The sequence below is a fragment of the Seriola aureovittata genome, chromosome 10 (genome assembly GCF_021018895.1).
Source record: "Seriola aureovittata isolate HTS-2021-v1 ecotype China chromosome 10, ASM2101889v1, whole genome shotgun sequence".
Classification (NCBI taxonomy): Eukaryota; Metazoa; Chordata; class Actinopteri; order Carangiformes; family Carangidae; genus Seriola; species Seriola aureovittata.
In genome coordinates, this window is record NC_079373.1 from 26126045 (window position 1) to 26140268 (window position 14224).

Here is a 14224-nt window from a genome sequence, read left to right on the forward strand (position 1 = left end):
TTTCTTTGGTGTTTCACTTATTTAATCCCCTAGCTAATAATCCAGCAGTGTTTCATGTCCAGCTAAAAAAACAAACATGTCAGTACCCCATGCATCACATTTAGTCTGTTACAAAATCCAGAATATAAAAGCATTAATGTTCTCCAACTAAGCAATTAGAATTAAACCATAACATTTGAATGCACTAAAAATGGTAAAATATAAAAATCTAAAAGTATAAATAGAAATTTGGTCCATCGAGGTGATTACTATAATATTATTTACATTAGATTATTATTATTTTTTTATTATTTCAGGCCCTTATTTTATATTTGACTTCAATTGCACACTGCTGCTACCATTGCGATGGTATTTACAGAGAGGAGGAGTTCAGTGCATGAGCTCTATAAAAGACAGGCTAACAAAATATCTCATTTGATGTAAAAAGATGCAGTTTTTCCCTTTTTTTTTTTATCCCATTTGGCTCAGTGCCAATAAATACAAAGGTTTAGGAAAAGATTGTTAGTTGAGTGAAACATCTCAGGGCAGTACAGCGTTAAAACGTCAGACAGTTAGTCTACAGCTTGTATCAAAGTTAGACGTACAGGATGAAAAATACAAAAAGGCACACATTACAAAACCGTAGGGAGTCCAGATCCAGCAAAGAAGAAAACTCGCTCGGTACGTGCCAGCCTCAAACTACAACAACACACACAGTCCTGAATGACAAGGAATTTTTTTTTTTATTTAGTAGCTGTAGCGTGAGTCTGGCATCAGGAGAAGTTCTGTTGGTGGCTGAAGAGGAAAGACCAAATGCTGTTTCTCATTTGTAAAAGTTAAAAAAGTTAAAAGTTCTTTGTGGTTGTTTTATTTTTTTGGGCAGTTACACCAGGGATTCAAGGCTCTCTGTGGTGCTGGCAGTTCCCACCACGATCGTCCCGTTGTTGTCGGAGGACTGGAGGGTTTTCTCGTCTTCTTGCGTCCCGATGAGACTCAGCATGGCTTTGTACAGGAATTGGTACTGCTCCTTTAAAACAACAGGTAAACAATAATTAGTTGATTATCAAGGTTACCGTATCCCATTGTTACAATTATTTACATTATCGATTTATGTTTTTGAAGAATGGTTTGGTCTATAAAATGAAAAAAAAAAAGTGAAAATTACAGTTATAAATTGCTATTTAATCAACTAACTGTTGCAGCTCTGCTCTGTATTACTGTAATAATAATTACTGTTATTTTATGGGTGCGTAATTCCCAAATTATTTTCTAGAAAGTTTCCTAATAAGAATTAAGTACATTGGTACTAATTATGGGGACAATAGGAAGGTCCTTGAAAGAAGTGATCCATTTTAACTGAAAGGAAGTATTCATTCATCCAGTATGCTATTTTTTAACTTTTTGACTTGCTGTGCACTGACAAAAGACTCTCTAGGCCACTCTAGCAATTCATTTGAATTACCTAATTGTAAATGTACCGTCTGAAAACCGTCTCCATTTTATCTGTAATTATTACCAAATTAATTTTTTTTTTTTTTTTTTTAAACGGGGAAATTATTATTTGGAAATTACAGACCCATAAAATACAGCTTTATTTATGGTACAACATACTGACAATAAAACCATTTTACTGTTACCATCAATAGTGCAACTAATGTTAATGTTACAGCATTATGTACCATTCCAAAGTCATTCTCAGTTAGCTTAGCTAAAGGATAGGTTCACAGTTTGATTCTTCAGAACCAGGTCTGGATCCGTATTATTTCACTCTGAAGTATCATTAATGTTAGTACTGGTGTAGTGTTTTGAAAAGTGTCCATGGAGTGACAGCATCCTCTGTTCCTGCTCTGAAATCTCACTTGTGCTGTAGTGTACAGGTATGTAGCCCATTTTCTGAGACGTACAGCACATTATCATCAGCGTACGGTGAGACAGAGTAAAGCCTTACGATGTCGCTGAAGGTTCCTGGTCTCATGAGGTTTGTTAGTTTGGCCACTTGGAAGACGTCGACCGAACCTTCGGCCTCCAGCTGGTGAGTCAGAGACAATAGGGTGCAGAACGTTCCTGCTGTGACTCCGCCCACACTGGAAAAAAAAAAAGTGTTCCTGATTTTCACTGTAAAACATCTTCTAATAATGGTAAAGTTGGGTCAGAGAAGGTCTTACTCATCATGGACCACAGTAGGGCCGTCCTTGGCAGTACTCTCCTCTTTCACCAGGTTGAGCAGTTCGAAGGTGTTGCTGATGGGACTGTCCGGGTTCGGCCAGCGGGGGGCGCGGTAGTGTTTCACCTCCAGAACAAAGTCGTCCTGTCGAAATAAGGAGGGGGATAGAGTGGACGTCAACAACAATTCATAAGGGTGATTTTGCTAAATGGATGGTAGCGACTTGAACGATTTTCATAGGTTGCACCCAAAGTCTGAAAAATACGATATTTGACTCATGCTTTTGCAAAAATCGTAACTCAACTTAAAAGAGACGCTGTGAAAGAAAAACCTTGGAGACACACGTCTCAAAACCTTGTCAAATAAAATTAAAAATTGTGTAGGCAATAAAAAAATAAGTTTAAATTTATTTAGTTTCAATGATTCTGTGGTCTAAGTGAAGTTGTCTTGTTCCAAGCTCCACTGACCTGTGTAGCTTCCAGCACATACTCCTGGACCACCAGCATGTCCTCGTTGGCCAGACAGACGTGACCCTCGCTTCTCTGAGTGACAGTGAACATCTCGTAGCTGATTGGCTGCCCTTTGCGGGGCCAGAAGACAGATGATGCCGCCCCCTCCTCATCCTCCATCTAACAACACAGGAAGTCATCAAGACCAGTCTTTATGCTAGGCTAAGCTAAGCTAATCATGTCCTGACTGCAGGTCTGTAATTGGCAAACAGTTCCTCACCACACTTGCTGCTGTCCCTGGCAGTGACACGATGACCTGGGTGTTGTGGTCCCATATCATTCTCCAGAAGTCTTTTATGGTGCCAGGCAGAGGATTCTGGGTAATGATGAACTCGCTGTTCTGTCTGTAACCCTGCAGGAACAAAATCGTGACAAAACAATTAATTTCACTCCTCACTATTCAATCATTTTTTATCATTAAACAGATTACACAATGTAGTTAGTAGTAAGGAACAAATATAACATCCATATGAACAGGGACATAATAATTAAACTTATGATGTGTTAAAGGAACAGTACAACTTTTAAATGATGGGAAGATGCTATTAAACTCATCCTGGGTCTATCTCCATGATTAAACTGATTTTATAGCATTAGCATCCAAATATACCTGTAGTACCAAAAGTAAAAGTACTCATAATGGAGAATGGCTGATTTCAGGATAATATATATTTTTGGATTATTGGATTACAGTTATTAATGCATTAATCAATGTGTATCACTTAAATGTTGTAGCTGGTAAAGGTAGAGCTAGTTTAATTACTTTCTATACCGTGGGGTGATTTAATCTGTCATAATACATCATTATTTATTTGTTGATTACATATTATATGAATAATCTAAATAATAATAATAACCACTATACCAAATATATTGTCACCTATACTATATAAATACAGTGGAGTGAAAGGTACAATATTTACCTTTCAAACTACAAGTATAAAGCATAAAGTACTTAATTGTTTCTTACTGTGATGTACGACGCATTTATGTAGTCTGACGTTTCCCCCGCCGACGTAGACAGACGCACTCGTGACCTTTCCACTGCAAAGACACAAGATGAGGTTTATTGTCTCTTAGCCTCTGCTAACTTTAGCAAGATTAGCATCAGGCTAACTGACAAACACGTCGGACTCACCGGGTACCACAGAGCAGTTTCTGTTCTTGCTGCGGTTGCAGTCCTGCAGAGCTACAGAGTAGTCGCACTGCTTCACTCCAGAGTGACAAACCAGCTGTGGGAAACACAAAACATCTGTTAGTGATTGAGGAATCAGTATGAATCATTCTGAGCTGTGAATAATACATCTATGCACAATAATAGTTGAGAAAATCTTTTAAACATTTCTTTTTAATCTTTTAAACATTTTTAGTTCTGCTTGTTCAGCTTTTTTGTTACACTGATTGCGTTAGCTTTGATTTTAAAATGTTAATTAAACGAACAATTAAACAAATTGTAACAAAAGTATCATAGTACAGTTAACAATATATATATTAGAGTGGAGAGTATTGTTGTTAAAATCCAACACAACAAGTTCGATGAGCTGCTCACCTTGAACTGTTTGTCCAGGCGCGTCCTCCCAGCAGACCCCGGGGTCAGCAGCTCGTCCATGTACCTGTGCAGGTGAGCTGCCACCACCTCCGTCTCCCCGGACATGATGGCCTCCACTAAGGCATCGTGGATAAAAACATACTGTTCCTGTTGAGAGGAGATGGACAGTGCTGAGGTTACACTCTAATTAATAATTGTCGTTGCAGCAGAAAACTAGTGTTTACGTTGTTCTCCATGTGATGCAGACTCCCTCTGTTCAATAACGTGTCCTACCAACCTTTACCATGTTACATGTGACATAAAGATGAATTTGAACTCATTTGTGGGCTTCTCCAAGGAAGATCTATTTTCAAACATAGTATCTAGTATCAAACATTAACTCCCTGTAATTTTCTTTGTAGCTCAGGGACCCTCAGAGTGAGAACTCTTATGGTGATTTGCAAGTCTTCAGAGGAAACCATGAGATAGATGTTTAGATATTTCAGTCTGGACTAAAGTGGAGGACAGACTGAATTAAATCACGCTGCTGTCATCACTAAAAGACTGGCGTCAGACTATAGACTGTTTGGCAGTGTGTGCAGACAGAGGGTTGACCTCTGACCTCTGTCTGGACCAGGTAGTTCCTCTGTGTGCGGATGTGTTTGAGGAAGCCTGTGATGTTGACGGTGCCTTCGTCTCTCATCTGTTTCAGCATGCTGTCCAGGACGATGTAGGTCCCCGTCCGGCCCACGCCCGCGCTGCACGCCCACGGGAAGAGAAGATTTCATTTTATTAGTTTATTAGTAATTTCTTTAAATTTAGATTCAGGCAATCCCAAGAAGGGCAATTCATTTTCCAGTGTCCTAGTCCATTCACACAACTTCAAAACACAAGCAGCACCATGTAAAATGAAAAAAAAGATAAAACAAATAAAATAGATAAAACGTTTTGTTACAGTTCATATAGTGAATAAATAATAATAATAAATACATGATTGACTGAGATTAATGAAAATGAAAATATAATAGCATTTAAAATATAACAAGCATTTGTTTACATTAGAGTTGTTGCTGCTAATATAAGAATGTATGGTGTTTGTTCCAGTTACGTTGTGTTCCTGATCTCATCTGGTTTTATCTGCTCTCACCTGCAGTGGACCACCACCGGCCCCACGCTGTCCGTCCTGGCTCTGGACGACTTGCGGACGAAGCTGAGTAGCGGCAGGGCGAACTCTGGGACGCCCATGTCAGGCCACTGGGTGTAATGGTACTGCGTCACTGTCCGCTCGTTGCTCCGTCCCTTCTGGGAGGCCTGCAGGTAGAACGAACCAAACAGGAGCTTTCAACAAAAACTCCTGTCATAAACTTAAAGGGTCCAGAATGTGAAACAGGAAAGATGTCTTTGATTTTGGGCTCTAGATTCAATATGGATGTATAAGAAACTTTTTGTGACAGTTTTAGATTTAATATGCTATTTTTCCTGTTTATTTTGGAGCTGCAGTGATAATAACAATTGTGTGTAAATAGGACTAATTCTGTTTTTGTTTTATTTCATTGTTAAATAATTACTTTTGCTCTGTTTGGATGGAAAGAAAATTAATCATCAACTCTAGAGTATCTATTAATTGTTACTGTGACATTTTTATTAATGTACAGTATTTGTCAACAATTACAGTTTGTCCAATGAAAACATGCAGTATATGATTACAGCCGTGTTTTACTATATTATCATTCATTTTCTGGTTATACAGCAGTTTATAGCAGTCAAAAATACATTAATAAACATTTACATTGGCTTGTAACTAAATTAGAGTATTATAACTCCTTTATTACATGTTTATAAACCGTTAAATTTTCAAGTGTTGCCATTACGTTTATTATTACTGACAATGATCATTTGCTGCAAAATAAACAGACTTTTCGTACATGTTTCAGGTCTGTATAGGATTATAAAAGTTAAAGAAGTTAACAGAATTCAGAAAATGTCTGGATGATAGAGGCTGACAGCGCCACTGAGTGCTGGTTAAACAACCATAGTTAATACAAATCATATTTATATTTAATGTGCTTTAGTGATTAGAGGAAAACAGCATGAAAAAGTGAGGGCATGTAAGGCCTGTGGGTGATGTTTGAATGTTTAAAAAAAATGTTTGAGATACATTAGTTTCTGTGATGTAAGTGCCTGGTTTAACTGACCTTTTTGACGCTGGTGTTCCTGATGGTGAAGGTCCTATGGGTGTAGTAGGCGAGGACTCTGCTGCTTTTCACTGTCACCAGGAAGCTGCCGTACTCCTCCTGCACCTCAGTCGGCCAGTACTGATCACACTTCCTCTGAGTAGACAGTCAAAAGATCACACACGGCTGAGAAAATGATAAATCGAGGAAGAGAGAGTTTTTTTTTGTCTTCCATTTGTATAAAAATGTAGAATTAAAAAAAATTTCAAATATGAAATTCTTTTGTTTTTATTTTGTGTGTAATCACTTTAAAAGATTCAGAATATTACATTAAAAATGGCATATTGATTTCTAAGATTTTACTTTTTTTTCTTTTTCACTCTGAAATTTTAGGTTTTTGAATTTTGTGTAAAGGAATAACGCTTCTTAAAAATGTAATGAAGTAAGAAAAGCTTATCTTGTTGTGTATCATGTCTCTCAAAATCAGGAGAAATTTATTTTTTAAGTAAAACAATGTCAATGATTTCACTTCACAAACTTTATATTGTGTCAGATTAAATCTCAGATCTGGTCACTCACTCGTCCTTTCTCCACAAGGTTTGTGATCATGACGATGACACTGGCGTTTTGCTCCCAAATCATCCTCCAGAAATCCTCAGTGCTCGACCTCAGAGGACCCTGAGCGGCGATGTACGACCTGGTCTTTTTGAAACCCTGGGGAAACACACCGACTACATAAGCTTGGAAATAACGCAACACAAAAACAAAACCTACAGTTTCCTAAGGAAAAAAAAAAGAGTTCCATAGCAGCAGTGTTTTAGTGTTGTACTTCCGCGACTGGTAAAATGTTTTAGCGCATTTCCGCATAGGCATAAAAATGACAAAAAAATGTCATAGTATAATTTTTCAAAATTTTTATGCCTTACTATAGTAACATCATAGTGTAGTAAGGCATAAAAACGTCATAGTATAGTAAGGCATAAAAATGTATGAGTTTAGTAAGGCATAAAAACGTCATAGTATAGTAAGGCATAAAAACGTTACAGTATAGTAAGGCATAAAAATGTTGAAAAATGTCATCGTATAGTAAGGCATAAAAACGTCATAGTATAATAAGGCATAAAAACGTCATAGTATAGTAAGCCATAAAAATGTCATAGTATAGTAAGCCAAAAAAAATGTCAAAAAAAAGGTCACAGTGTAGTAAGGCATAAAAATGTTGAAAAACGTCATAGTATAGTAAGGCATAAAAACGTCAAAAAATGTCATTGTATAGTAAGGCATAAAAACGTCAAAAAATGTCATAGTATAGTAAGGCATAAAAATGTTGAAAAACGTCATCGTATAGTAAGGCATAAAAACGTCATAGTATAATAAGGCATAAAAACGTCATCGTATAGTAAGGCATAAAAACGTCATAGTATAGTAAGGCAAAGAAAATGTCAAAAAAACATCATAGTATAGTAAGGCAAAAAAAAAGTCAAAAAATGTCATAGTATAGTAAGGCATAAAAATTTTGAAAAACGTCATAGTATAGTAAGCAAAAAAAAACGTCATAGTATAGTAAGGCATAAAAATGTTGAAAAACGTCATAGTATAGTAAGGCATAAAAATGTTGAAAAACATCTTCATATAGTAAGGCAAAAAAAATGTCAAAAAATGTCATAGTATAGTAAGGCATAAAAATTTTGAAAAACGTCATAGTATAGTAAGCAAAAAAAAACGTCATAGTATAGTAAGGCATAAAAATGTTGAAAAACATCTTCATATAGTAAGGCATAAAAACATCATAGTATAGTAAGGCAAAAAAATGTCAAAAAAATGTCACAGTATAGTAAGGCATAAAAATGTCAAAAAAATTCAAAGTATAGTAAGGCATAAAAACGTCATAGTATTGTAAGGCATAAAAACGTCATAGTATAGTAAGGCATAAAAACGTCATAGTATAGTAAGGCATAAAAACGTCATAGTATAGTAAGGCATAAAAACGTCAAAAAATGTCATAGTATAGTAAGGCAAAAAAAATGTCAAAAAAATGTCACAGTATAGTAAGGCATAAAAATGTCGAAAAAATTCATAGTATAATAAGGCATAAAAACGTCATCGTATAGTAAGGCAAAAAAAATGTCAAAAAAATGTCACAGTATAGTAAGGCATAAAAATGTCGAAAAAATTCATAGTATAATAAGGCATAAAAACGTCATCGTATAGTAAGGCAAAAAAAATGTCAAAAAACGTCATAGTATAGTAAGGCATAAAAATGTTGAAAAACGTCATAGTATAGTAAGGCATAAAAACGTCATAGTATAATAAGGCATAAAAAACGTCATCGTATAGTAAGGCAAAAAAAATGTCAAAAAACGTCATAGTATAGTAAGGCATAAAAATGTTGAAAAACGTCATAGTATAGCAAGGCATAAAAACGTCATAGTATAGTAAGGCATAAAAACGTCAAAAAATGTCATAGTATAGTAAGGTAAAAAAAATGTCAAAAAAATGTCACAGTATAATAAGGCATAAAAATGTCGAAAAAATTCATAGTATAATAAGGCATAAAAACGTCATAGTATAGTAAGGCAAAAAAAATGTCAAAAAACGTCATAGTATAGTAAGGCATAAAAATGTTGAAAAACGTCTTCATATAGTAAGGCATAAAAACGTCATAGTATAATAAGGCATAAAAACGTCATCGTATAGTAAGGCAAAAAAAAAGTCAAAAAACGTCATAGTATAGTAAGGCATAAAAATGTCGAAAAATGTCATAGTATAGTAAGGCATAAAAATTTTGAAAAACGTCATAGTATAGTAAGGAAAAAAAAACGTCATAGTATAGTAAGGCATAAAAATGTTGAAAAACGTCATAGTATAGTAAGGCATAAAAACGTCATCGTATAGTAAGGCATAAAAACATCAAGGCATAAAAACGTCACGGCATAAAAACGTCATAGTATAGTAAGGCATAAAAATGTTGAAAAACGTCATAGTATAGTAAGGCATAAAAACGTCATAGTATAGTAAGGCATAAAAACGTCAAAAAATGTCATAGCATAGTAAGGCATAAAAATGTATAAGAATAGTAAGGCATAAAAACATCATAGTACAGTAAGGCATAAAAATGTCATAGTAAGGCAAAAAAAATGTCAAAAAAATGTCATAGTACAGTAAGCCATAAAAATTTTGAAAAACATCATAGTATAGTAAGGCATAAAAATGTCATAGTATAGTAAGGCATAAAAATTAAAAAAAAAACGTCACAGTATAGTAAGGCATAAAAATGTCAAAAAACGTCATAGTATAGTAAGGCATAAAAATGTATAAGAATAGTAATGCATAAAAACATCATGGTATAGCAAGGCATAAAAACGTCATAGTATAGCACTTAAAAGCCTTTAATTTTCTCAAAAAACGACAGTGTGCCTTATAATTTGGAGCGCCTTATATATGGATTAATTCTGGTTGTTATGGCTACCGTAGTCAAGAGTGTCGTGGAGTAATACATGTGCTTCACCATAATATTAAAGTGTGTGTGTATAAAGAGCCCAAAATGGCACCTGTCAAGAGACAAGCTTACCACGCGGACTTGTGAATACGCTAATGTTTGATTTAGTGGTATCAGACTGTGTTTTTTTACGTGTTACAACTGAACAAGGTTGGGAGTTATTGTGAATACGCTCATTAACATTTGAACAATGTTGAGAGTTATTGTGAATGTGTTTAATAAAGTTTGACTGACTGACTTATCTGACTGTTTTGTTCCGCTTAATGCGCCTTATAGTCCGGTGCGCTTTATATATGAAAAAAGTTCGAAAATATACCATTCATTGACAGTGCGCCTTATAATCCAGTGCGCACTATAATGCGGAAAATACGGTATGGTAAGGCATAAGAACGTTAAAGTATAGTGAGGCATAAACATGACAAAAAACGTCATAATATAGTAAGGCATAAAGACGTCATAGTATAATAAGGCATAAAAACGTCATAGTATAGTAAGGCATAAAAATGTTGAAAAACGTCATAGTATAGTAAGGCATAAAAACTTCATATTATAGTAAGGCAAAAAAAACGTCATAGTATAATAGGGCAAAAAAAATGTCACAGTATAGTAAGGCATAAAAATGTCGAAAAAATTCATAGTATAGTAAGGCAAAAAAACGTCATAGTATAGTAAGGCAAAAAAAATGTCAAAAAAACGTCATAGTATAGTAAGGCATAAAAATGTTGAAAAACGTCATCGTATAGTAAGGCATCAAAACCTCATAGTATAATAAGGCATAAAAACGTCATAGTATAGTAAGGCAAAAAAAAAGTCAAAAAACGTCACAGTATAGTAAGGCATAAAAATGTCAAAAAAATTCATAGTATAGTAAGGCATAAAAACGGCATAGTATAGTAAGGCATAAAAATGTCATAGTATAGTAAGGCATAAAAATGTTGAAAAACGTCATAGTATAGTAAGGCATAAAAACGTCATAGTATAGTAAGCCATAAAAATGTTGAAAAACGTCATAGTATAGTAAGGAAAAAAAAACGTCATAGTATAGTAAGGCATAAGAACGTCACAGTAAAGCAAGGCATAAAAACGTCAAAAAATGTCATAGTATAGTAAGGCATAAGAACGTCACAGTAAAGCAAGGCATAAAAACTTCAAAAAATGTCATTGTATAGTAAGGCATAAAAATGTCAAAGATGTCATAGTATAGTAAGGCATAAAAATTTTGAAAAACATCATAGTATAGTAAGGAAAAAAAAACGTCATAGTATAGTAAGGCATAAAAATGTTGAAAAACGTCATCGTATAGTAAGGCATAAAAACGTCATAGTATAATAAGGCATAAAAACGTCATAGTATAGTAAAGCAAAAAAAATGCCAAAAAAACGTCATAGTATAGTAAGGCAAAAAAAATGTCAAAAAAACGTCATAGTATAGTAAGGCATAAAAATGTTGAAAAACGTCATCGTATAGTAAGGCATAAAAACGTCATAGTATAATAAGGCAAAAAAACGTCATAGTATAATAAGGCATAAAAATGTATAAGAATAGTAAGGCATAAAAACATCATAGTACAGTAAGGAATAAAAATGTCATAGTAAGGCAAAAAAAATGTCAAAAAAACGTCATAATATAGTAAGCAATTAGAATGTTGAAAAACATCATAGTATAGTAAGGCGTAAAAACGTCATAGTATAATAAGGCAAAAAAACGTCATAGTATAGTAAGGCAAAAAAAATGTCAAAAAAACGTCATAGTATAGTAAGGCATAAAAATGTTGAAAAACGTCATCGTATAGTAAGGCATCAAAACCTCATAGTATAATAAGGCATAAAAACGTCATAGTATAGTAAGGCAAAAAAAATGTCAAAAAACGTCACAGTATAGTAAGGCATAAAAATGTCAAAAAAATTCATAGTATAGTAAGGCATAAAAATGTCATAGTATATTAAGGCATAAAAACGTCATAGTATAGTAAGGCATAAATGACAAAAAACGTCATAGTATAGTAAGGCATAAAAATGACAAAAAAAGTCATAGTATAGTAAGGCATAAAAATTTTGAAAAACGTCATAGTGTAGTAAGGAATAAAAACGTCACAGTATAATAAGGAAAAAAAAACGTCATAGTATAGTAAGGCATAAAAATGTTGAAAAACGTCATCGTATAGTAAGGCATAAAAACGTCATAGTATAATAAGGCATAAAAACGTCATAGTATAGTAAGGCATAAAAACGTCATAGTATAGTAAGGCATAAAAACGTCAAAAAATGTCATAGTATAGTAAGGCATAAAAATGTATAAGAATAGTAAGGCATAAAAACATCATAGTACAGTAAGGCATAAAAATGTCATAATAAGGCAAAAAAAATGTCAAAAAAACGTCATAGTACAGTAAGCCATAAAAATGTTGAAAAACATCATAGTATAGTAAGGCATAAAAATGTCATAGTATAGTAAGGCATAAAAATTTAAAAAAAAACGTCATAGTATAGTAAGGCAAAAAAAAAGTCAAAAAACGTCACAGTATAGTAAGGCATAAAAATGTCAAAAAAATTCATAGTATAGTAAGGCATAAAAACGGCATAGTATAGTAAGGCATAAAAATGTCATAGTATAGTAAGGCATAAAAATGTTGAAAAACGTCATAGTATAGTAAGGCATAAAAACGTCATAGTATAGTAAGCCATAAAAATGTTGAAAAACGTCATAGTATAGTAAGGAAAAAAAAACGTCATAGTATAGTAAGGCATAAGAACGTCACAGTAAAGCAAGGCATAAAAACGTCATAGTATAGTAAGGCAAAAAGAATGTCAAAAAAACGTCACAGTATAGTAAGGCATAAAAATGTCGAAAAAATTCATAGTATAGTAAGGCATAAAAACGTCATAGCATAGTAAGGCATAAAAATGTTGAAAAACGTCATCGTATAGTAAGGCATAAAAACCTCATAGTATAGTAAGGCATAAAAATGTTGAAAAACGTCATCGTATAGTAAGGCATAAAAACGTCATAGTATAATAAGGCAAAAAAACGTCATAGTATAATAAGGCATAAAAATGTATAAGAATAGTAAGGCATAAAAACATCATAGTACAGTAAGGAATAAAAATGTCATAGTAAGGCAAAAAAAATGTCAAAAAAACGTCATAATATAGTAAGCCATTAGAATGTTGAAAAACATCATAGTATAGTAAGGTATAAAAATTTTGAAAAACGTCATAGTATAGTAAGGCACAAAAATGACAAAAAACGTCATAGTATAGTAAGGCATAAAAATGACAAAAAACGTCATAGTATAGTAAGGCATAAAAACGTCATAGTATAGTAAGGCATAAAAATGTCATAGTATAGTAAGGCAAAAAAAATGTCAAAAAAACGTCATAGTATAGTAAGCCATAAAAATATTGAAAAACATCATAGTATAGTAAGGCATAAAAATGTCACAGTATAGTAAGGCATAAAAATGTCGAAAAACGTCATAGTATAGTAAGGCATAAAAATTTCATAGTATAGTAAGGCATAAAAATAACAAAATACATCACAGTATAGTAAGGCATAAAAATGTTGAAAAACGTCATTGTATAGTAAGGCATAAAAATGTCATAGTATAGTAAGACATAAAAACGTCAAAAAATTTCATAGTATAGTAAGGCGTAAAAACGTCATAGTATAGTAAGGCATAAAAATGTTGAAAAACGTCATCGTATATTAAGGCATAAAAACGTCATAGTATAGTAAGCCATAAAAATGTTTAAAAACGTCATAGTATACTAAGGCATAAAAATGTATAAGAATAGTAAGGCATAAAAACATCATAGTACAGTAAGGCATAAAAATGTCATAGTAAGGCAAAAAAAATGTCAAAAAAACGTCATAGTATAGTAAGGCATAAGAATGTTGAAAAACATCATAGTATAGTAAAGTATAAAAATTTTGAAAAACGTCATAGTATAGTAAGGCATAAAAATGACAAAAAACGTCATAGTATACTAAGGCATAAAAATGACAAAAAACGTCATAGTATAGTAAGGCATAAAAATTTTGAAAAACGTCATCGTATAGTAAGGCATAAAAACGTCAGAGTATAATACGGCATAAAAACGTCATAGTATAGTAAGGCATAAGAATGTTGAAAAACATCATAGTATAGTAAAGTATAAAAATTTTGAAAAACGTCATAGTATAGTAAGGCATAAAAATGACAAAAAACGTCATAGTATACTAAGGCATAAAAATGACAAAAAACGTCATAGTATAGTAAGGCATAAAAATTTTGAAAAACGTCATCGTATAGTAAGGCATAAAAACGTCAGAGTATAATACGGCATAAAAACGTCATAGTATAGTAAGGCAAAAAAAATGTCAAAAAAAAGT

General features: G+C 33.3%; 1 protein-coding gene across 5 annotated transcripts in view; it reads right to left on the bottom strand.

The window, feature by feature from the left end:
• Positions 1 to 14224, bottom strand: part of ptprz1a (protein tyrosine phosphatase receptor type Z1a) — an 85753-nt gene continuing 71529 nt past the window's right edge. For all 5 annotated transcript variants that reach the window (XM_056387058.1, XM_056387057.1, XM_056387059.1 and 2 more), the window contains 12 exons: positions 6934 to 7068; positions 6376 to 6510; positions 5328 to 5491; positions 4803 to 4938; positions 4202 to 4348; positions 3791 to 3884; positions 3623 to 3696; positions 2873 to 3004; positions 2611 to 2772; positions 2145 to 2287; positions 1928 to 2063; positions 1 to 1006 (listed from right to left, as the gene is read on the bottom strand). In XM_056387058.1, the coding sequence (XP_056243033.1) occupies positions 863 to 1006; positions 1928 to 2063; positions 2145 to 2287; positions 2611 to 2772; positions 2873 to 3004; positions 3623 to 3696; positions 3791 to 3884; positions 4202 to 4348; positions 4803 to 4938; positions 5328 to 5491; positions 6376 to 6510; positions 6934 to 7068 (1602 nt within the window). In that variant the 3' untranslated portion in view covers positions 1 to 862. The remainder of the gene's footprint in view (positions 1007 to 1927; positions 2064 to 2144; positions 2288 to 2610; positions 2773 to 2872; positions 3005 to 3622; positions 3697 to 3790; positions 3885 to 4201; positions 4349 to 4802; positions 4939 to 5327; positions 5492 to 6375; positions 6511 to 6933; positions 7069 to 14224) is intronic.